This window comes from Natator depressus, chromosome 9 (assembly GCF_965152275.1).
Source record: "Natator depressus isolate rNatDep1 chromosome 9, rNatDep2.hap1, whole genome shotgun sequence".
Classification (NCBI taxonomy): Eukaryota; Metazoa; Chordata; order Testudines; family Cheloniidae; genus Natator; species Natator depressus.
Genome location: NC_134242.1, coordinates 57,127,673 through 57,151,149, shown reverse-complemented (window position 1 = coordinate 57,151,149; position 23,477 = coordinate 57,127,673). Strand labels below are relative to the sequence as shown.

The window sequence follows — 23,477 nt, the reverse complement described above, 5'->3', positions numbered from 1 at the left end:
GTCTATAGCAGACTCCCACCACTACATCACTCTTGTTGCACACACTTCTAAACTTTAATCCAGAGACACTCAGGTTTTTCCACAGTTTCGTACCGGAGCTCTGAGCAGTCATACTGCTCCCTTACATACAGTGCTACTCCCCCACCTTTTCTGCCCTGCCTGTCCTTCCTGAACAGTTTATAACCATCCATGACTGTACTCCAGTCATGTGAGTTATCCCACCAAGTCTCTGTTATTCCAATCACGTCATAGTTCCTTGACATCACCAGGACCTCCAGTTCTCCCTGCTTGTTTCCAAGGCTTTGTGCATTTGTATATAAGCACTTGAGATAACCTGTTGATCGCCCCTCATTCCCAGTATGAGGCAGGAGCCCTCCCCTCACAGACATTCCTGCCTGTGCTTCCTCCCGGTATCCCGCTTTCCCACTTACCTCAGGGCTTTGGTCTCCTTCCCCCGGTGAACCTAGTTTAAAGCCCTCCTCACTAGGTTAGCCAGCCTGCTGGCAAAGATGCTCTTCCCTCTCTTCGTAAGATGGAGCCCGTCTCTGCCCAGCACTCCTCCTTCATGGAACACCATCCCATGGTCAAAGAATCCAAAGCCTTCTCTCCGACACCACCTGCGTAGCCATTCGTTGACTTCCATGATTCGACGGTCCCTACCCAGGCCTTTTCCTTCCACGGGGAGGATGGACGAGAAGACCACTTGCGCCTCCAACTCCTTTATCCTTCTTCCCAGAGCCACGTAGTCCGCAGTGATCCGCTCAAGGTCATTCTTGGCAGTATCATTGGTGCCCACGTGGAGAAGCAGGAAGGGGTAGCGATCCGAGGGCTTGATGAGTCTCGGCAGTCTCTCCGTCACATCGCGAATCTTAGCCCCTGGCAAGCAGCAGACTTCTCGGTTTTCCCGGTCAGGGCGGCAGATAGATGACTCAGTCCCCCGGAGGAGAGAGTCCCCGACCACCACCACCCGCCTTCTCCTCTTGGGAGTGGTGGTCGTGGAACCCCCAACCTCAGGACATCGCATCTCATGCCTTCCAACCAGCGGAGTCTCCTTCTGCTTTCTCCCCCCAGACATATCATCTGGTCCACTCTCCGCAATGGTACCTGTGGAGAGAACATGAAAGCGGTTGGTTACCTGTGTCTGTGTTACTGGAACCCGGACATTCCGCTTACCTCTTCTGGAGGTCACATGTTGCCAAGCTTCCTCACTGGCCTCTTGGCTCCTTACCCTAGTTGACACTGTGAAAACCAGCCGTAGTGCCACTGACTTAAGAACAGATACGTGCAGGCACCTCTGCTGAGAGGGGACACCAGGGCAGTATCTTGCACATGCTAGCCGGTGTCAAGGACCCAAACCCTCCTCACTGAGACATTGTTCCCCAGAAGACTGAAATTTTCTTCCCTCTGTGTGAGGTTGAAAGCGTGGCTCTTTCACCAACAAGTTGCTCAAATAAAAGATATTCCCTTCCTCCCCCCTCCCCTTGTCTCTCTCATTTCTCCCTTATATCATTTTGGCTAGGTTCTGGAGCAGTCTATGCCAATAAACAGCCATGCACACATGCTCTTGCTGCCTTTCCTTGTGACATTTCAGTGCTAGGAAGCCTAATGACTTCAATTTTGCCTGCCTATTGTGATCAATCTCTCTGTCCTTCACGATTGCTATCACTTCACAGATAGGGTTACAAAGTGTGAAGCAAATCCCATCACTTTTTCTGGAGCTAAACCATCCCTTCCCAGCCCCTGCCCAAGGTCCTCCCCCACATCTTGTAAACAGCCAACCCCAAGCAGAGCAATTAATTTGCACCAATTAGATTGCTGTTTAGAGATTGCGAGGGTGGTTCCATTCTGAACTAAACCACCATGAATGATCTGAATGGGAGGATAAGAGCAAACAGGTCCCACCTGTTGTAACCTCATAACCAGAGCTAGAGGCAAGCTCTGAAGTTCAGACTTGGCCTAGATTTCAAACTCCACCACTGGGATTTGGGTTACACCTCTGGGGGAGACGGGACCAACATGCAGTTCAAATCTGGATTTCACTTCCTAGATTCCAAGGACAGAAGAGACTATGTGATCGTCTACTCTGACCTCCTGCATAATGCAGGCCAGAGAACTGCCCCAAAACAATTCCTGTTTGAACAAGGGCCCTGATAATGTTTGAGGTGTTTAGATCCAGTGCTCTGATTTAGGCCCACTTTGCAATTCGGTTATTTCAAAAGCAGAATTAAATATCTCTCCACACACATCCCACCCCCTCATCTTTGGACAACTGGGAGTTCCTAGAGCTGGGAGGTTCAGCCCCATGTGACATTCCCCAGGGTACAATCTGGACTGCTGAAATGCTGCGTCCCCGTAACTTTTTAGCCTGAGTTGCCTTATACACAGCCACTCCTCACCTGCTCATGCACAGCCACTGGCATGTAAAATCACTCCCAGATGTATATCTGACTGCTCTCCCACCATCCATGAATAAATACAGGGTGATACTGTATATCTCCCCAGAACTGTACATTTTATGCTGCTTGGTAGACCCCTGGATAGTATAAGCTCATAGATAGTCTGACATTCTAACAAAGGGTAATATTTATGCACCAGCCTTTGTTATCCCAAGTAGAGGTTTCCCAAACACTTCAAACAAACACACTGGCTTAGATAAAACAATTAAATATGTTTATTTAACTAGAGAAATATTTTAAGTGATTATAAGTGATAAGGGATAAAAGTTAGAATTGGTTACAAAAGAAATAAAAAGTTAAAATGAAGCTAATTCCCCTAAACTTTACCAAGGTAAATAAGATTAGAGGCAAATATCATTCTCATTGCGCCAGATGCTGCAAGTAATTCTCAGTTCACAGACTTGATTTCCTTTCAGCCTGGGACCACTGCCCTTAATTCAGAGTTCTTCAGGTATTCATTGTTGTTATGAGCAGAGAGATGTAAGGTGACAAGGAAAGGTAATTTGTGTGTTGTTTGGTCTCCTGTCCTCCATAGTACTTGCAACCCCTCTCAGCTTGGTATCATCTGCAAACTTTTTTCCCTTCTTTGAGGATTGCCCCCAGCTGGGAGTCAGGCGACAAACTGTTTACGCGGGACCTCCAATTGTTTTCCAGTGCTAATATGTAAAGTTCTTGCTTATACCTTCCTTCCTGCCAAAGGATGGCTGCTTATCTAGGTGACAGTCCCTGATGGTTCATTTGATTATGACGATACTTCAGTGTGTCTTTCTCTCTCAGAAACTAGTTTGTAGGCATTACCCAGAACTACAACATATTTCAGTAATAATCCATAGACCAAAATCTCATAATTTGACATGCAGTGATGTTACACATATTTCAACAAGATAATAATATTCAGCAGATTGAGTTTTCAAACAAGGTATACTTTGTACAAAATATTTTATAGCCATATAAAAGTAGTGAACATGGGGTACAGGGTGTCACAACCCGCCGAGCTCTTTATATTAACAAGAGATTGGCCAATGTCACTGGTATTTCACAGGCTCTCCTCAGGTTGGTCCATCCAAATTTTGACCAATGGAAGGGGCTGCACTAGCGAATCTGGAGTCTGGGAGCCTCACTTGCAGGGGCAGTTGGACCCTTTATGGTCTTTAATGCTGAGATGTGGCTCACAGAGTCTTCAAGTCCCAGCATGCAATACTCCATCTTGATCCCCAGCACTCTGGCCTTCTGGCAACAAAGGGATACTGTTTACTACATGCTGGGACCTGTTATCTCACAGGCCACAGCTCCATAGTAAAAGTGAGGACAGTCGTGGACAATACTTTGCCAACCCCTATTTTAATATGTTGCAAAGAAAGTCTGGTTTATCCTGCTCAGGAAGAAAGATCTCCAAGGCCCTGCTTGTCAAGAGCTCTGATCTGGCAGGGTCTAAAGATAGGACAAAAAAGAATATTTTACTCCAGACATCATGTGGGAGTAGCTTCTTTTCCAAGCATGAATTGCACTGTTCTCTGCTTCCACATCAGAGAATTGTAGAAGTGTAGGACTGGAAGGGACCTCATAGGTCTAGTCCAGTCCCCTGCACTCAAGGCAGGACTTCGTAATAACTAGGTCATCCCTGACAGGTGTATCTGTTCTTAAAAAGCTCCAGTGATGGAGATTCCACAACCTCCCTAGGCAATTTGTTCCAGTGCTTAACTATCCTGACAGTTAGGAAGTTTTCCTGATGTCCAACCTAAACCTTCCTTGCTACAATTTAAGCCTTTTGCTGCTTCTCCTGTCCTCGCTGGATAAGGAGAAGAATTTATCACCCTCCTCCTTATAACAACCTTTTATGTACTTGAAAACTGTTATCATGTCTCCCTTCAGTCTTGTCTTCTCCAGAATAAACAAATCCCCCCCCCCCCCCCCCCAGTCTTCCCTCAGAGGTCATGTTTTCTAAACCTTTAATCATTTTTGTTGCTCTTCTCTGGACTATATCCAATTTGTCCACATCTTTCCTGAAATGTGGTGCCCAGAGATGGACACATTACTCCAGCTGAGGCCTAATCAGCACGGAGTAGAGCAGAAGAATTACTTCTCGCGACTTGCTTACAACTCTCCTGCTGATACATCCTAGAATGATGTTCACATTTTTTGCAACAGTGTAACACTTTGACTCATATTTAGCTTGTGATCCACTATGACCCCTAGGTCCCTTTCCTCAGTACTCCTTTATAGGCAGTCATTTCCCATTTTGTACATGTGCAGCTGATTGTGCCTTCCTAAATGGAGTACTTTGCATTTGTCCTTATTGAATTTCATTCCGTTTCCTTCAAAATGCTTCTCCAATTTGTCCAAATAATTTTGAATTTTAATCCTGTCCTCCAAAGTACTTGCAACCCCTCCCAGCTTGGTATCATCCGCAAACTTTCTAAGTGTCATGGCTTTGCACTTCCAGGGCAAATAACTTGCAGCAATAACAGCTGAGTGAACTCCACACTTGTGTGGAATGGAGGTAAATTTGATCTCAAACAAGGGTCCTCCCTTGGACAGTAGAGATCTCCTGCTCATGGCTTTGCTGCTCAGAGATGATCATCTCTACATGCAAGCTGTGATTCATGGGGTATGCTAATCACACACTTCAGGTTTTCCATGGGTTGTGGATTTAGCTACCACCACCCTTCAGCACGGTGACCAAATGTTTGATGTCTGCAAAGCTGCCCCTCAACTGCAAAATCCCAGCTGTGCTCAGCTTCCTCTCACAGCCAGAAAGCCCCCGTGGGTGGAGCTTACCAATGATATCGCTAAAGATGTACTTCCTCTTCTGCAGTTGCTCTGGGCTCTGCAATGCTCACAGAACAGACATGCCACAGGAGAGATGCAGGGAGCTGGTATGGACAACGGTATAGGACTGTACTTGCAGATTGAGCCCTTTCTATCTGTAAAGGTCCCCAGTGCTGAGCCCTCTGGGTTGCCCTGCCTGCTAAAGCCGGTGTGATGGGTTTGCAAAGCTTAGGTGTGAGTTTCCTAGGGGTGGCCAGGGAGCAGCTGGAGAAGTTTACTCAGCAAAGGTAAAATCCCAGGCAAACCGCTGCTCCTGGCGAGGTGTGGACACAAAAACCCAGCCTCTGAGACCTGCTGCCTTGGGCAGAAGACGGGAGAAGATATCTGGTCATGAGGGATCAGGTCATCCCCTTCTCTGGAAACTTTTCCACTCCAGCCCCCACTCCCCAAATCAATGCTCATGCAGAGACCTTTGTGCTCAAAGACATTCCCTGTCCGTTCTGTGGCTTCTGGCACCTGACTCCTAAGCCAGTTCCCCTGCCCCCTTGGTTCAGATAGCTGAGTCAGTGCCTGCTAGAGAGCTCTGTATGTTTGGTATATAGAGGAATTCCCCTGGTCCTGCCTGTTGTTGGGTTACTGCACTTTATCTGGCTGGCTCCAGGCCAAGTAACCCTGTCTAGGCCCTGCTCTCAGTGACTTGCATTTAGGTTTTGGACTAGCTCTGATTGATAGTGAGAGTCTTTGCATTGGGAGAGGGGAAATAGAGTGTGTGGAGGGACTGACCAGTGGCAGGGTGAGAACCTGAGACAACTAGACCACAAGGTCCTGATCTGCTCCAGCTCGTCCCGTATTGGAGGGACTAGAAATGGGAAGGAGAATTGGTCCTGTTTTGAAGCAATGGCTGTAGCAGTTAATGTTCAGTTCAAGACTCTGTCTTCCCTCTGCCCCACTCATCCCACCTTTAACTACCTGTTCACCACAGTTCACCCCCAGGAGATGGTTTCTTTCCCCATTTGTGCCCCGACCTCTGGCAGCGCTTGCCTCACACTTGCTGTCTGGATTCTTAGCTTTCCCCAAGGATGATGCCATTCCTCCTTCCCCAGGAGATTCCCAGAGTCAGAGGACACGCAGTTTGCTAGGATGGCCGGGGAAGGCATGGAGGTAGATTTTGGGTGGATCTTCAGGTAGAATTAAAGCCCCTCAGACTGACTGTTGGGTTGGCCAGTGTGGTTGGGGGAGTGTGTACATAATCTAACGATTGGTATTTCTAAATGCCTGGGCCCCTTCATCTCTAGGTTGTGGCATCTCTTCTAGCTCATCAGGTCTGCAGATAAGACCTGAAAAAGGGGTCAGGGACAGGGGAGACAAGATGGGGATGTGCCCTACACTTGCAGCTTAGGTTTGGGGCAGTTAATCTCTTACCCCATTTTGTATGGTCACTGCTGGGGGACATCGCAGGAGCCACATAGCAGAAATGGCAGAGCCAAAAACACGTGGCATTGACGGACTGACCTTTGGCTTCTTCTCCAGATGTTCATGAGGGCCCAGTTTGACTACGACCCCAAGATGGACAGCCTGATCCCCTGCAAGGAGGCAGGGCTGAAGTTCAAGACTGGGGACATCATCCAGATCATCAACAAGGATGACAGCAACTGGTGGCAGGGCCGGGTAGAAGGGTCCTCCACGGAGTCAGCAGGGCTGATCCCCTCCCCTGAACTACAAGAATGGTACGTTCCAGAGTTGCTGGTGAAAGCAGCTCGGGGGGCCGGGGGACTCCAGGCTCTGTGCACAGCTCCAAGTGCTGCATCTCCAGTATGGGAGCTGCCCAGGGGTTGGTGGCTCAGAATCCCTGCCTTGCATCCATGTGGAATATGCTTCAGAGATGAAACTGGTGTAGGTGCTGCTCCTTGGAGAAGCTGGGCCCAGCTGCTCAGTGCAGAGAGCTAGGTAGACTATGTCTTTTGGGATGGGCTGTTGGCACCCTCTGACCTTGGCCACAGTGACCCATGGGTCTAGCCCGGTGCTGCCCTGATCAGCTTGGTGTGGACACTAGATCTGGCAAGGAGATACTCTCTGACCCCTTTGGTGTGAGCCCTGACTATCCTTTCCTTACTCTTGTGCATTGAGGAAATCCTGATGCTTCTGGGGGTCACTAGGTTTGGACCAGGACCAAAACCTAACCTTACCTGATCTGACTCCCTCCGTCGCTCGTGTGTTTTCCCCCTTGTAGGCGTGTGGCTAGTACAACCCAGTCCAGTCAGAGTGAAGCCCAGAGCTGCAGCCCCTTTGGGAAAAAGAAGAAGTGCAAAGACAAATACCTGGCCAAGCACAGCTCAAGTAAGCAGCCCCCTTCCTTGTCACAAACCCCTGTCCGTTGCTGCTCAGGATCAGCTGTCACCGCAATGCACCTTCCCATCGGGCAGCAGGACAGGGGTGCTCACAGGACTCTGGTGCTTAGAACAAGCACTGGACTCTGTGAGGTTGTTTCACTGGTTGGACAGCGTACGCAGGATGCCGCAGCCTGGTGACGGGGCTGTGATCCACATGTCCTCTGCAACAGGCTCCCCTGGTCATGTGAAAACTGCCTTTCCTGTGGTCTCTTAAATTCCCCCTCCTAGGAACAATGCAGTCAGAGCTGCACAGCATGGCAGTGTGCTCTCTGGTAGCTGGCTCCTTATTGGAGGCTACCACAACTACCTCCAGGGGAGCGTGAGGAAAGGCATCTTGCCCTGCGCCGCGCCTGGTGTTGGCTTTCTCGGAAGAGTCCCATCATGTACAAATCAGTCAGATGACCTCGAGTCATCTGGTAAATGACTCTCCATTATTTTCCCCTCTGGGGATCTCTTTACATTGTCTCCTCCTGTTTGCAAAGCAGCTTGCAAAGAGCCCGACCTGCTGGCTTTGTTTACATTGCTGCCGTGGAGTCACAACAGGTGTGGACTTGGGGTGCACACAGGAAGGAGAGAGGATTAAACACGCTGTGTTCCCCGCCTGACTGGAAGGAAAGAGCTATGTAGGAACAGCTCTGCCAGCAACTGGTGCCAGGGGAGGCAGGGGGTGCTGCAACTAAGCATTCAGCTTTGTAAGAGCCATCTGTGTTTTTTTTTACAGCTGTTCTAGGCCCAAGTGTGTTAGCTGGGAATGGGTGCAGAGTTAAATCCCATTTCAGGAGGGATGGGCAGAGACCCATAACTAAAGATAATGTAAAGCCTGTTGTCCTGCCAGAGGGATGGTCCCCAGCCCAGTCCTTCCTGCAGGCTCCCCCACCTGGTCTCTGCCCACTTTGTTCCCTCTGCCCTGGGATTTTGCTCTCCCAGAAGTGCAGCTCTCTGCTCTGCATTAGGAATTATGGGCCCAATTCTCCCCTGCACTGTGTGGCGTCGTTTACACTGTACATAGTGACACCTGAGCATTGCCATGGTGCTCCAGTGACGTGTTGCACCGGGAAGCAGCTCTCTGGCTGGAGTGCTCAAGAAGGGCTCAGCACCCACAGCCAGGGCCAGAGTTTGGCACAGTGGGTACATAATTGGTGCTGAGCTCCTTTAAAATCTTGGTCCTTATTTGGTGCTGAAATGTGTGCTGAGCTGCCTCAACTGTAGGAGCGGAGACCTTGGAAATCTGGCCCTGAGCTAATTTATGGCCCTCATCATCAGACGCATCAGGACAAACACAGACTCTGCATTCAGGTCCTGGCAAGTCAGAGGTTTTCGGTTCATCTCTTAAAACTTTTAACAGATCAAAAATCTGTTCCTCGATTAGGGAGAATCCTCCCTATTCACCACCTTCATCCAGGGGCCCAGCCAAGCCAAGCAAGCAAACCCTGCTGGTTAAGTGATTGTACTAGTGAGGTTTTAATGCACCAGGACCTGAAACTGACCCGTAATAAGCCAGTGCCAACAATGCACCAGAGAACTGAGTGATGGGGGGTGGAGAGTTGTGTGACCAAAGCCTGGGGACATGCTGGCACCTGGCCTGGCCTGCAGTCTGGGAGACAGTGACAAACGGGGCAGTAAATCAAGGGGATAAATAAAGATCCTCACAATTCCCTCAGGGGAATAAACTAAGATCCCCATAACTCCTTCAGCTAAGAGTTAGTCTTGCAGCTTCCAATTTGGCTCCTCAGGGGTCCAAACTCCTGGGCAGAACTGAACGGGGAGAGGAACCGTTTATTTCACACCTTGTCACTACAGTTTCCCCATATTAATCCCCAAACTATGTTACCATTTGCTGATTTCTCTCTGCGGCTGAGTTTGTAAGGGATGCAGTGTGACCTAGGAGCGAGCCTCAGGAGCAGAGCTGGGTAATTGATTTTTTTGGTACATGGGCCAAACTGAAAAATCTAAAAAAAAATCAGATTGGTTTGAAGCAAGCCTGATTTTCTTTTTTTCTTGCCAAAACAAAAATGGGGGAAAAAAATCCTTCTGGGTTCATTGCTTTGGGGTGTTTTTCATTCTTGCTCTCTCTTGTGCGCGTGCTCTTTTTATTTATTTATTTATTTATTTATATTTATTTTTGGTTTAAAAAATTAGCTAAATATTGAACTGAAATGCCATTTTGGAAGGAAAAGTCCAATTATTTCATTTTCACTTTAAAAAATCTCCATTTTTTTTTCAGCCCAGACTATTCACTGAATTTGGAAATAGTTTGGTGCCTCCCAAAAGGCAAGTCACTTCCCCTCTCTGTGCCTCAGTTTCACCATATTTAAAAGGGGGCTAATGATACTGACCTTTGTAAAGTGGTTTGAGATCTACTGAAGCAAAGTGCAATATGAGAGCTATGTGTTGGTGGCGGTATTATATACTGATGCCAATATGTCCCAGTTGCCTTGGACAGGGATGTGCCCTGATTTTGCATCTGGACTGATTCTGATCCTCTCTTGGTTCCATTTCCCCTCTCTCCCCCCAGTTTTTGACCAGTTGGATGTGATTTCGTATGAGGAGGTGGTGAGGCTGCCAGCCTTCAAGAGGAAGACCCTGGTGCTGATAGGTATGGCCCTGCTCCCTATGTACATGTTGTGCTTTTCTGGCCATTGTCCCTCTCCACCCTGACAATGGCCTGGACAGAATGGAACCTGATAGAGCATTTCCACTGGGGAACCCTGCCAGCTGAGGGTTAGGTCAGTTACTTCTTTAACACGGGTTTGATCCCAAGGCAATGGGAGTGTTTCCATTAACTTTAGTGGACTTTGGATCAAGCCCTTGATCCTTAAAACAACATCAGCTGGTGGATTTAAGACCTACATCTGGCCTGAATAAAATATATTCTCCTCGGATTCAGAGTCCTACCGGATTCTAGAGAGATTTGTGTGGGGGCTTGGGGTGCTGCAAGAGTCACCCCAAGCTCCCGCTCTCCCCGTGTTTTGAGCTGCCCCTGCTGGCTGTGCAGTAGAAGTTCAGAAGAGCTGAACTGGCATCCTCAGGCACAGCTGTGTTGGCTGGCTTGGGCATTTAGAAACTGGCACTGTTAGCAGTACCTGAGTCATGGTGTGAACTGTGCTGCAGAAGGAACCTGGAGGAGGAGCAGTCAGCCCTGGGTGGGAGGGGATGGGTTTTCAAAAACAATGCAGTGTTTTGTTTTTTTTTTGTTTTTTTTTTTAAGAATGATAAAGCTGCCTTTTGTTTAAATCTAAGGGTGGGAATCAGCCCCTGTCCTGAGCCTGGCACGGCACAGACCCCATGGTATGAGACTCAGGGCATGTCTGCATGGGGACACTCAGGAAAGTTTATTCTAAATTAGCTTTTAAAGTGGGTTAGTTAAACCACATTAACTCCCTGTGTGGACACACACATTCAGAATGAAAGTGGCCTTTAATTTGGTCTATCTTAATTCACTTTAAACAAAACCTAATTAAGACCACTCTAATTCTGAATGAGAGTCCACATGGGGATTTATTTTAATTCATTTTAAATTAATTCCTTTTGGTAATTTGGATTAACGTTGCTGAGTGCCACTGTGTAGACACTAAGGTCAAGATCCTGAAAGGTATTTTGGTGCCTAACTTGTATTGGTTTCACTGGGCGTTAGACGCCTAGGAGGATCCAGACCTAACTCAGTAGTGCCGAGGCTGTGCCTTGCCCAGTCCATGGAGAAGCAGTGGGCTGGCTCTGGGACTGGAAGTGCATTGCCCTGCATTATGGCCATATTGAAAAGAACAGGGTCTCCCATTTTGCAGAGTCTGGTCCATTCCAAAGGGGCGAAGAGGCTCCACTATCTGGCCTGGGCAGCAGTTATCCCATTGCTTCTGGGGGATGGGCTCAGTGACCCAACAGGGATGGAATTTCCTTGGCTAGCTCATCCTGCTCCATCCCTACTCGCTCTCTCTGCCAGAGCTCCTTCCTCTGAAGAGGGGTTCTTCTCTTACTCCTCCCACATGGCTCTTGTGATTCCCCTCTCCCCTTCTCCAGTACAGGAAAGGCCTCTCTCGGGGGGCACTGATCTCCCATCCCTCTCTCATCCTCTTGCACAGGTGCAAGCGGGGTAGGTCGTAGCCACATTAAGAATGCCCTGCTCAGCAAGAACCCGGAGAAGTTTGGGTATCCAGCTCCATGTAAGTAGTCACCCATAGTGGGGTCAAGCTCTACCCGCCCCAGTGCCTGTGTCAGCAACCAGAACTAGCCATTTTAAAGCCCTAGGAAGGCCAGCTTCCCAGCACTCACTCCTAGCCTTACCTGCATAGAGCTGGGGGGGTTTTAGGTGCAGAAAAGCTGTTTCAGAGAATGTTCAGAGATTGTTCCATCTCCCTCTGAGCCCTGCACAGTTTGGGTTCATGGTCACTGAGCACCGGGCATTACCAGGGGAGGGTTACCAAAAATAGTCCCTGTTTTAAAAAAAAAAAAAAAAAAAAAAAAAAAGATAGGGAAGCTCTAAGCCATTCTGTACTGTCCGTGGTGCATGCAGAATCCCTGTGGGGATGAGGAGGCAGGAAGATGTGATAGATGCTCCTTTGGAGTGACTCAGGAGAGTAATGGGACCACCCCAAATGTCGTCAGAGAATGTCTCAGCCCCATGTGTTCATAGATACAGGAGTGCACAACCTCAGTTCAATCAGCCTTGAAATCAGACCCGAGCTCCTGCCACTGGACATTTCAGAGACCCATCACATTGGGCGAGGTTTTTTTGGTCTGTTTTGCTAGTGTTGCTAAAGTGGCTCTGGAGGTTGCCCACAGTCATGTTTAGGGAAGATGTTGTAGTCCCACAGGGTGCATGCTGGGTAAATGGGGCCTGCCTCGACCAAGGCAGCAGTGTCTCCAGCACACTTGTACTTTCCAGCAAGATGGCAGCTTGTCTGTCCTGGAGGCATCTTTCCTTGCCATCGGTGAAAGCGACTGGGCTCAGATTACCCCATGTTCCTGCCATACCTCCTGAGCAGCGCCAGTGCTGAAAACATGGCAAGGCCAGCTGGAGAAGAGCACATCCAGCCAGGCCCATGCTGGGAATGGCCTGGTGTGCACGCAAAGGCTGGTGGAGGTTGCTTTCATTGGGGTATCTTGGCTTTTCGGAGCCTCCTGCCAGCGGCGGAGAAATAGAAGAAGAGGTGCCAGGAGCCTGGCCTCAGAGCTGGTTGATCAGTGTTTTCCCTTGGCTTTAAAGGACACCATCAACAGGAAACCTAGTCAGTTTCAAAGCAGGCCTCATAGGTCTTGCTGGGCCTGATTTTTGTTGCCAAAACTGTTTTGGGTTGGCAAAGAGTTTACAGTCCAGTCCAGGCTCTAACGTGAGCCCTTGTTCCCAAGTGATGCTGCTTTCAGTGACCTTGACTGGCCATACTCATCACTAGGGGCAGGGCTTGGTGGCCCTTGACGTAGGCAAGGAGGTCGAGAGGCAGGAATGCTCCAGATGCCCTCACCTGAGCAACAGTCAAGGCACTACAGGCAGCAAATCCATGCTCTGCCCACCCTTGTTCCGAGCAGCAAAGGGTTAAAGCTGATGGAGGCCCTGCCTCTCTTCACCAAGTGCTCACTTCCTCTGACTCCCCCCTCCTGGCCTTCCTAGGGCCCAGCTTGGGAACACGTGAGGGCTTCCCATGGTGCAGAGTGGCACAGCAGCCACTCTCTCCACAGCCTTCCTGCTCAGTGGTCATGTTGGCCCAAGCTAGCTGGCCCCTTTGGTTCCCTTGTGAGGTGGCAGCACAGGTCAGTCACCCAGCTCTCCCGCCCATTCAGACACCACACGCCCCCAGAAGAAGAACGAAGTGGACGGGAAGGACTATCACTTCATCTCCACTGAGGAGATGACCAGGGACATCTCCACCAATGAGTTCCTGGAGTTTGGGAGCTACCAGGGAAACATATTTGGCACCAAGTTTGAAACAGTGCATCAGATCCACCAGCAGGATAAAATCGCCATCCTGGACATTGAGCCCCAGGTGAGGGTGAGGGATGGGGGCAGCATGTTAGGGGTCAGAGTTGGAAAAAGCACCTCTAAAATTTTCGGGGGCAGCTTTGCACCCGCATTTAACTGCACTTGCAATTGGGGGTGCAAAGGAGGATTTATCCCTCTGTCTTCCCAACTGTGCCCACCAGTTGGGCAGGCAGAACGCTGGGGCCTGTCACTCGCGGGCATGATGTTAGTGGCTGGGTGCAAAATGTATCCTTTAAAGCATAACCCAAGTTGGGGCTGGGTGAAAAGGCAAGGCAGTGAAAGAGCAGGCCATTTGGCTAGGAGAGTGGGGCGCTGTAGGGGGCAACTGAGCTGGACTGAGCTATGCACCTGCCAGTAGCCAGGGGGAAAGGGCACGGAGGGAGGAAAATAAACACAAGAGATAAAACCAATGGATGGACTCCACCTAGTGCCCCCGTACTGGGCAGATACCTTGGGCAAGACTACCGCTAATGGCCCCACATCTTCCTGCTGCACAGGTATTCCAGGGAGCACCCGCCTCCTAGAAGGGGAGCATAAAGGCAGATGGCAAAGCTGCCACGGGATTGGCATATCCATCCCCAGGGTGCCCGTGGAAAGGGCAGGGGAGTCTGCGCCCCAACTCGGCGACTTACTGCCTTCAGCTAATGACGAGGGTATGGAGGCAAACCTCTCCCCTCAGTGAGAGCTGACCGTCCCAGGCCTTAATGATGACGGCTGTTCTCTGGGTCCCTTAGAACTTTCCAATGGGATGAGAGAGGATAATTACAGCTGCGGAGGTCACCAGCTGCTGGCCTGCAGAGGTAGATCGCACTAGTTCTGATCTGCCTTCAGGTGTCACTATTTCAGATCGGCACTGTCTAGCTAGCAGAACATCAGCTGCTCCTGCAGCCGAGGGCCAGCATCCCCGTGGCAGCTTCTGGAAGGGTGCAGCTGGAATCCTTTGCTGCATCGCAAGCTAAGGATTTTTAAAGTGAATTTATACTTAGCTGACATGACAGGCCTGAAGCCCAAAGACCTCTGGCAGCAGCAGTGCAAGCTGTCCGCAGCCCCACAGAGCCAGCCTTTGACCCACCTCTCCGTGAGGCTGTGACATGGGCCTGTCCCTGGCAGACACCCAGGGTGTGATTTTCGGGGATCCTGGCCTCCAGCCAGCACCCAGCAGCCCTCTGGAAGGCAGGAAGGGCCTTGCACTCTGCTCCTGACCCCTCTCTCTCCCTGACCCCCATCTGCAGACCCTGAAGATTGTGCGCACTGCCGAGCTGTCCCCATTCATTGTCTTCATCGCGCCAACAGACCAGGCCAATCAGGTGGGTGCCATGGTGCGGCGGGAGGTGGAACGATTACACAGGCGTGTCTTCCCATACTCACTCCCCCACGCACACTTGCCTCTTTGCACTCACCCCCCGCCCCCCACTGTGGCTTGTGGCCGGGGGGATGAAGAGCCCATTCCTCACAGTGGTGGGACCCCAAAGGTAGGGTCCACAGAGGTATTTAGGTGCCTAACTCCCAGTGACATCAATGGGAGTTAGGCACCTAAATATATTTGGGAATCTCACCCCCAAGCAATTGTTTCTGTTCCCTTTCCTCCCTGGGGACTTGTTCTCCTGTCCACTGTTCAGAAACTGGTGCTTGCCCCTTCCCTGTCGGGTGTCTGGGTTTTCCAGCCAGAGGAGTGGAGTTAATCTGCAATACCCCAAACTTAAACCTCCCTGAGATAAAGTGCAGAGCACCAGGTAACTCCAAAGCTGTGAGTGTGAGTGCGCTTTCCCCATCACCCTCCCAGCTGGGGCCACAGCAGCTGTTTGTAAGGGGCTAGGGGCTGATTCCCTATTCAGGCTGGTGGCCACCTGGACTTGAACAAGAGACTTGGGCACAGCTTCTTCCCCCTCAGCCAGTCGCCAGCACCATCCCCCCCGAGGACCCAGCGGGCCCCAATCTCCCCACTTTGCAAAAGGAATTCCTTAGGAGGTGAGATGAGGCAAACCTGCCCCTCCCCCAAGGCTGCTTCCCCTGCCCTTAGAGGGATTGTGGTGGCTGGAGGGAGTGAAACTGTCTAGCACGTGTGCTCTTCCATAGCTAGCGCCTGGCTGCCTCCAAGCCTACAGGAATAGCGAAGGCAGCAAGACCTTCACCCCAGACAGCAGCATAGCTGGGGAGGGTGCCCCCTGCTACTTCATTCCCCTCCCCCACCAGAACTAGGGAGGGGAGGGCTGTCTCAGGACTGGAATTACAGGGAATGTGGCAGTGCGGGTGGGGGGGACTTTGCCAGCAGCTTCTCCCCAGCAACGCCTCTCCATTCACGTATGAATCCCAGCTAAGGTGCTGAGTTTCCAATAGGCAAGGACACAAACCACCCCACAAATGGCTCCTTAAGGGGCCCATCCCTGGCATTCATGGATTCTGACTTTGCCCTGCCTGGGGCTCTCCCTGCACAGGTCATTTCACTTCCCAGAGCCAAAGCGCTGTCAACTTGCAGCAGTTTCAAGCTGCAGAGACCTTCCTGCTGTCAGTGCGGCTCACGCCGATTAGACGGCAGCCAGCCCGAAACAGTAACACCTGGATCAGCTGCCCCTCTCCAGTCTCTGGTGCTGTGCAGCAGCCAAGTGACTGGTATTGTACGAGAGACTGGCTTAGGTGTGCCGCTGGATGGGTCCCTTTGTCCTGCCCTTGAATAGTCTTGCCTATGCAAATAGCACATGGCAACAGCAGATATTCTCTTGATTATTTAGCTAACTGAGCTGCTGCCCTTTACCACTGAAGATGAAAGGGGGGTTTATGCAGCAATCTGTTCAGAAAGCGCTGGGCTCCCAGGCTGCAGCTTGCAGCAGGCGCGTGTCTTTCTAACCCTCTTGGTTCACTCGTGGCCTGGCTAAGCTAACCCTTTGCTAAGCAGGGTGCCTGCATGGCAATGGCAGAGTAGAGCTGAGAAATTCCCCACAGCTGGACATTGAAACCAGGGGGCGAGAGGAGCAGGGTGACCACATGTCCCATTTTGGCCAGGACAGGCCCCTTTTTAAACCCTGTCCCAGCCGTCCCAACTTTTTTGGCAAAACTGGGCATTTGTCCCGTTTGCTCTTGCCAACTGATCAAACTGGACAAATGCAGTTTTGCCAAAAAGGTGGGGTGTGACCCCCTAGCGGGGAATGGAGGAACATGCAGGGGGTGAGTGGTAATGCCAGCCCTGCGCGGTAGGGGGGACTCAGGCTGGCCCTGCGTGGGGGATGGGGAGTGAAGGGGGCCCTTGGGGCAGTCCTGTGGGGTGTCCCATTTTCCCTTCGTTTACTCCCTAGAGGAGTAAACAAGCCCTGGAAGCCCTGCCTGAACTCAGTCTTGGCCAGGACCCCTGCTCCATGCTCTTGGACAGGGCTGGCTCAGTCAGTCAACCTGTAGCTGGGGATTAGGTTGCAGACAATTTGATCAGGAGGTTGTAACAGGTGGAGGGTTTATGTTAGTCTTTAAGGTTAGTCTTTGAATGAAGTGCCACCTGCAAACTGATTAGTCTGTGTTTGTGAAGTGCTGTCCAATGGAAGGTGTTATGTAAGGGCTAACTATTGTGCTATCTGAAAAAGTTGTGGGCCAGCTGGCTCCATGAGCCTGCAACCCCATGCACCCACTGTAGTTGCTGAAGGTGCCAGTGTGAAGCAAGGCTGAGCTACTATTGCTAAAAACTGTCTTCTGCCGCAGGGGACAGGCCCGGGTGGTGAAGCAAGTGCTATATTTAGCCTGCTTTCACAGTTCAGGTAACTGCTTAGTAAGTCAAGGGCAATGGCCAAAACATGACCTCCAGCAGCTCAGAGAGCAGGGGTATTTTTCCCCTCTAAATACGCTCTGGCTGCTGAACGCCACACAGAGAGAGGGGCGCAGGCTGCAGCAATTCACTGTTGCCCAGAGCTGAGCTCATGATGCTGGTAAACAGAACAGCCATGTTCATTTCAAGTACTACTGGGGACAGAGATGAAAAAACGTTAGAGCGACTCAGAAAAACAACAAGGAGTCCGGTGGCACCTTAAAGACTAACAGATTTATTTGGGCATAAGCTTTCGTGGGTAAAAAAGAGGAAGTTACTCACCTTGTGCAGTAACGATGGTTCTTCAAGATGTGTGTCCCTATGGGTGCTTCACTTTAGGTGTGCCCCTTCACCTCTAATCGGAGATTTTTGGTAGCAGTGTTCCATTGAGCCTGCGCATGTGCTCTCCCTCCCTAGCATGGGCGAACCTCCCTCACTTCCTTCTCTACCACAGAGCCCTATAGAGAACTCCGAAGTAGAGGGGAGGAGGATGGGTTGTGGAGCACCCATATGGGGACACATCTCAAAGAACCATCATCACTGCACAAGGTGAGTAACTTCCTCTTCTTCGAGTAGTATCCCTATGGGTGCTCCACTTTAGGTGACTCCCGAGCAGTACCCACCACTGGAGGCTGGGACTTCAGAGTTGAGTCTTTTACTACAGAGAGTACTGTGGAGTCAAAGATGGTGTCAGTGGCCTAATGTTCTGTGAAAGTATGGGCAGAGGCCCAAGTCATTGCTCTATAGATTGCTGAGATAGGGGTATCCCTAAGGAATGTGACTGAGGTAGAAACTGACCTTGTGGAGTGCATATGGACTCTGGACGGAAGCAAGTTGTGTCCTTGATAAGTGATTAATGCAACTAGAGACCCATTTGGATAGTCTTTGAGGCAATATCACAGAACTTTTGGATCTTTCTGTGGACAAAAAGAAGAGTTTAGGGGATTTCCTGAAGTCCTGAGTCCTGTCCAAGTAGAATGCTAATGTCTTTCTAATATCTAGCATATGCACAATTGTCTCCCAGTTGTCGCTATGTGATTTTGGGGAAAAACAGGGAGATGGATCTGTTGATTCTTCTTCGAGTGCTTGTTCACGTCCATTCCACATTAGGTGTGCGTATGCTGCGTGCATGAGCGTCGGAAACCTTTTCCCTTAGCGGCTCCCGGCAGGGCTCCCCAAGTGGCACCACTGCGCCGTGCATATATACCCCTGCCGGCCCGACCCCCTCCAGTTCCTTCTTACCATCCATGGTGGCGTTGGAACAATCTCTCTCAGAAGAGCAGTCCCTTAGCCTTTTCAGAGTAGCTGTTATCAGTTAGTTAACATACCTTTATGGTGGACACTTAAGTGATTTAGGTGCTTGGAGGTTTCCAGCACCTGCCGCAGGGCATGCCGCAGGCGCACGGCTTCAAGGCTTGCACCACGTGCCACAAACCTATGCCAGTTAGTGACCCCCATGACTCGTGTCTATGTTGCCTGGGGGACGAACATCAAACTGAGCGGTGTAGGATTTGCAAGGTGTTTAAGCCAAGAACAAGGAAAGAAAGAGACTTTCATTTAAAGCAGCTGTTGATGGAGGCCGCATTGCAGCCACCGGGCCCGGAGCACCCAACTCTAGCTCAGGCTTCCTCGGTGCGTAGTGCCCCGGAGCTGTCGAGAGACCTGGCACTGGCTAAGCACTGTAAACTGTCGGCCCCAGAGCGCCAGACTAGGCCCCGGCACCGCTCGTCCTCTCCGGTGCAGCCCCTGGCACAGCCGAAAGCAAGGTGCAGTCGTTCTCCTCACAGGAGGCCAGTGCCTCCCAAGGCCCCGAGTGCTGATAAAAGCGGGAAGGCCGCGGTACTGGTGCTGACACCGGCGGTCCCGGCAGCACAAGCCCCACCAAGCCCAGACCTAAGTGAGCTCAGTGCAGATGATGGGCTCGAGGGCATAACGGATCAGCCCTCCACGCCTGGCACCTTTGAGGCTGCAAAGGACCTCATTGAGCTGTCGGTGGCGAGCCCACTCCCGCATAGAGAGAAGCCTCCAGCACCCATGCCGCGGGTGCCATTGAGGGGTAAGCCGGCAATAGTGTGCCGCTCGAGGACACCGTCCTGGCACCGCTCCCGGAGTTGGTCCCGGTTGAGCTCCGACTCTGTGGACTCAGTTACCAGCAGCCTAGAAGGAGGTCGCGGCACTGGGAGTGGGTCGGCGCGAGGAAGCACCGGAAAGGGCACACCGCTCTCCGGCACCACCCAGAGACCGGCACTGGGAGGAATTGAAACGGCCCTTGCCAGAGGACTCCCACAGACGGTCCCGGTTCAGGGAACGCCGGCACTGGTCCCGGAGATACCGGTACTGCTCCCACTCAGCCAGGAGCTGCTCGTTCTCCCGCCGGCGCAGATCGTTGGCACCGCTATGGTCGTCGCGATTGGCATCACTGCAGTCTGGCACCGACTCAGGCCGCTATAGCTACCCGCACCGGGCCCTGGACAGCAGGGACCCTCAGGTGGGCTAGCAATGCCAATGGGGGCCGCCAGGCCATTGGCCCTTCTGGACCCCCTGGGCCTATCAGGGGCACCAAGGGGCCCCGTCCAGGGCAAGTTACTCAGTGCAGTGATCCTGGTCCCCGCACCGATGCCAGACGGTGTCGGAGGCTACAGTATCCAAGCCTCCAGCATCCCCCCAGGATAAACCGGAGAGACCGGCACCAAGTCCAGTGCTGTCCCATGGACTCCTGCCCCGGCCGGAGCCAGAGGCCCCTCCCACGGGAGAAGGGGAACAGGAGGACCAGCCAGAGGGGGTCGAGCAGCAGCTAACCTCCTCGTCATCCCTGGATGAGGCAGTGGCGGGTACAGCGGTGTCCGGCCCTCCACTGATAGACTATAGAGCCCACCAGGAGTTGCTGTGCAGCGTCGCCCAGAACTTGGGGTTGCAGGCCAAGGGGATGGTTGAGCAGGAGGACCCCATGGTGGACATTTTGAGCCCCAAAGGTCCATCCAGAATAGTGCTCCTGCTCATTAAGACCATTCTGTCCAAATATAAGACCATATGGCAGACCCCAGCCTCCAGCGCTCCAACGGCCAAAGGAGTGGAGCGTAAATACTTTGCCCCATCTAAAGGCTATGAGTTCCTGTTCTGCCACCCGAGTCCATGCTCCCTAGTGATCTCAGCGGTAAATGAAAGGGAGTGCCACGGACAGCAGGCCCCGGCCCCTAAGGCCAAGGAGGCGAAACGCCTGGACCTTTTTGGAAGAAATGTGTACTCATCTGGGGGCCTTCAGTTGAGGATTGCAAACCAGCAGGCCATCCTCAACAGGCATAATTTCAACTCCTGGGTGGCGGTGGGGGAGTTTAAGGACAACCTCCTGCAAGGTTCCCAACAGGAGTGTACGGCCCTGGTGGACGAGGGTAAGCCAGTAGCTAAGACCTCTCTCCAGGCCTCCTTGGATTCAGCAGACGTGGCGGCCAGAACAATCGTGTTGGGGGTGGTCATGAGGCGCTCGGCGTGGCTGCGGGAGTCAGGCCAGCCGCCCGAGGTCCAGAGTACACTCCAGGACCTCCCCTTCGAAGGGTCCGGGCTCTTCTCGGACCAGATAGACACGAGGCTGCACAGCCTTAAGGACTCGCGAGCTACGCTTAAGTCGCTGGGTATGCACACCCCGGTGACCCAGAGGAAGCCCTTTAAGCTGCAGCCTCCCCCTCAACGCCAGTACCAGCCTCGCCATAGGCATGAGCCTTACTGTAGGCGAGGCAGGGATAACAGGCAACGGAGCAACAACAATAGTAACAATAATGCACCGGGCCAGAAACAAGGCCAGCACAAACCCCAGCCGGGCAGTAAGCCAGGCTTTTGAAGGTGTGCTCAAGGACAGCACACCAAACCAGTCACCGGAACCGTCCCTTTGTTTCCTGAACTGCCTGCCCTGTTTCTCCCATGCGTGGTCCACCATTACCTCAGACCTTTGGGTCTTATGCACGGTGCAGAAGGGGTACCTCACCGCAATTCTCTTCCTTCCCTCCCTCCCCACCCCGCTTCCCCGTCCCTCTTCAGAGACCTCTCTCACAAGCATCTCCTAGAGAAGGAAGTCCGCTTGCTGCTAGAGGCGGGGGTGGTAGAGGCGGTGCCGCACAGCCTAAGGGGGAAGGGGTTCTACTCCCGGTATGTCCTCATCCCCAAGGCCAAAGGGGGCCTTCGCCCCATCCTAGACCTACGCGGGCTTGACAAGTTCCTGGTCAAGGCCCGGTTCCGCGTGGTCTCTCTGGGCACCATCATCACTTCCCTGGATCCGGGAGGCTGGTATGCTGCCCTTGACATGAAGGACGCATACTTTCATATCGCCATCCACCCAACACATCGGCGGTTCCTACACTTCACCATGGGCCAAGAACATTACCAGTTTGCGGTTCTCCTGTTTGGTCTAGCCACGGCCCCACAGGTGTTCACGAAGTGCATGGCGGTGGTGGTGGTGGTGGCCTTCTTACGGAGGCAGAGAATCCGGGTGTACCTGTACCTTGACGACTGGCTCCTGGTGGGTCGATCTGAGGCGGAAATGGGGGGTCATGTGGAGGAGGCCCTGAGATTGTTCCGTGAGCTGGGGCTCCTGATCAACCTCCCCAAGTCCATGCTCATACCCACGCAGAGAGTAGAATTCATAGGAGTGGTCCTGGATGTGGTGCAGGCCAGAGCAAGCCTTCCAGTATCCCGATTCCAGTCTATCCAGCAAGCGATGGCCTCCTTGTGCCAGTCTCCAACGACAACGGCCAGGTGCTGCCTGTGGCTGCTGAGCCACATGGCAGATTGCACGCACATGGTCAGGCATGCCAAACGGAGACTCAGGACTCTGCAGGCGTGGCTCGCTCGGGTGTACCACCCAGGCAGGGACCCCCTGGAGTTGGTAGTGACAGCCCCAAGGGACATGCTGGACTCCCTGCGGTGGTGGCAGTCCCAGCCTGTGGTTTGCGAAGGCATCCCCTTTGCCGCCCCACAACCGGACCTGACGCTGGTGATGGATGCGTCAGACCACGGATGGAGGGCTCACCTGGGGGACTTCACAACGCAGGGGTTGTGGTCCAGAGCAGAGCAGTTGCTCCATACCAATGTGAAGAGCTCGGGGCGATTCGTCTCGCCTGCCAGACCTTTCAAGCCACTCTGAGTGGTCATAGCATGACAGTTCTGACAGACAATACTACTGCCATATTTTATATAAACAAACAGGGCAGGGCCCGTTCCTTGCCACTCTGTTTTGAGGCTGCTCTCCTCTGTGACCTTTGCATAGCCCATGCAATTCACCTCAAGGCGTCCTGTCTCCCGGGGGTATGAAATGAGCTGGTGGACTCCTTCAGCAGGTCATACTGCATACATGAGTGGAAGCTCAGAGCGGACGTCATGCTTTCGCTCTTCCACAGGTGGAGGTTTTCCCAGGTAGACCTGTTTGCCACCAGGGCCAACGCCCAGTGCCCACAGTTCTGCTTGTTCCAGGGCCACAGCCCGGGCTCGCTCACGTACGTGTTTGCGATCCCGTGGAGAGGGGGCTTGATGTATGTTTTTCTCCCGCTCCCCTTAGTACACAAGGTCCTACTCAAGCTGCGCAGGGTCAGGGTGGCGGTGATCCTCATCGCCCCAGCCTGGGCCCGCCAGCACTGGTACACATCACTCCTAGAGCTGTCAGTGGAGGCCCCAGTAGTCCTGCCCCTACACCGGGACCTCATTACACAGGACGGCTGCCAGCTTCTCCACCCCGACCTGCAGTCACTGCACCTGAGGCTCTGTGGCTAAACGCCCTGGAGAGCCAGTGCTCCCTTCCCGTGCAGCAGATTCTGCTTGGCAGTAGAAAGCCCTGTACCAGGGCGACCTATATGGCCAAGTGGAAAAGGTTCTCATGTTGGTGTGAACTCCAACAGGTGCGGCCATGCCAGGCCCCGGTGCAGGCCATCCTGGAGTACCTTCTGCACCTCAAGCAGCAAGGGCTAGCCCCCGTCCTCACTCAGAGTACACCTGGCGGCCATCTCCGCCTTCCATCCGGGGTTCTCGGGGGGGCTCAGTGTTTTCCCACCAATGGTGGGACGGTTCCTTAAAGGGTTGGAGAGGATGTTTCCGTACTCACGCCCCTCAGACCCTCCATG

General features: G+C 52.3%; 2 protein-coding genes across 3 annotated transcripts in view; one reads left to right on the top strand and one right to left on the bottom strand.

Annotated features, from left to right (window-relative positions):
* The window catches only part of MPP1 (MAGUK p55 scaffold protein 1), a 62,101-nt gene that overhangs the window by 29,838 nt on the left and 8,786 nt on the right, over positions 1-23,477 (top strand). Inside the window, exons 6-11 of the mRNA XM_074964298.1 lie at positions 6,756-6,952; positions 7,456-7,562; positions 10,131-10,211; positions 11,692-11,772; positions 13,388-13,590; positions 14,819-14,893. Of these exons, the coding sequence (XP_074820399.1) occupies positions 6,756-6,952; positions 7,456-7,562; positions 10,131-10,211; positions 11,692-11,772; positions 13,388-13,590; positions 14,819-14,893 (744 nt within the window). The remainder of the gene's footprint in view (positions 1-6,755; positions 6,953-7,455; positions 7,563-10,130; positions 10,212-11,691; positions 11,773-13,387; positions 13,591-14,818; positions 14,894-23,477) is intronic.
* Positions 1,062-23,477, bottom strand: part of DKC1 (dyskerin pseudouridine synthase 1) — a 44,203-nt gene continuing 21,787 nt past the window's right edge. Inside the window, exon 16 of one of the 2 annotated variants that reach the window (XM_074964295.1) lies at positions 1,062-1,104. In XM_074964295.1, the coding sequence (XP_074820396.1) occupies positions 1,077-1,104 (28 nt within the window). In that variant the 3' untranslated portion in view covers positions 1,062-1,076. Of the gene's footprint in view, positions 1,105-7,448; positions 7,510-23,477 lie in introns of those variants that run through there. The other variant, XM_074964294.1, reaches the window with a different exon arrangement.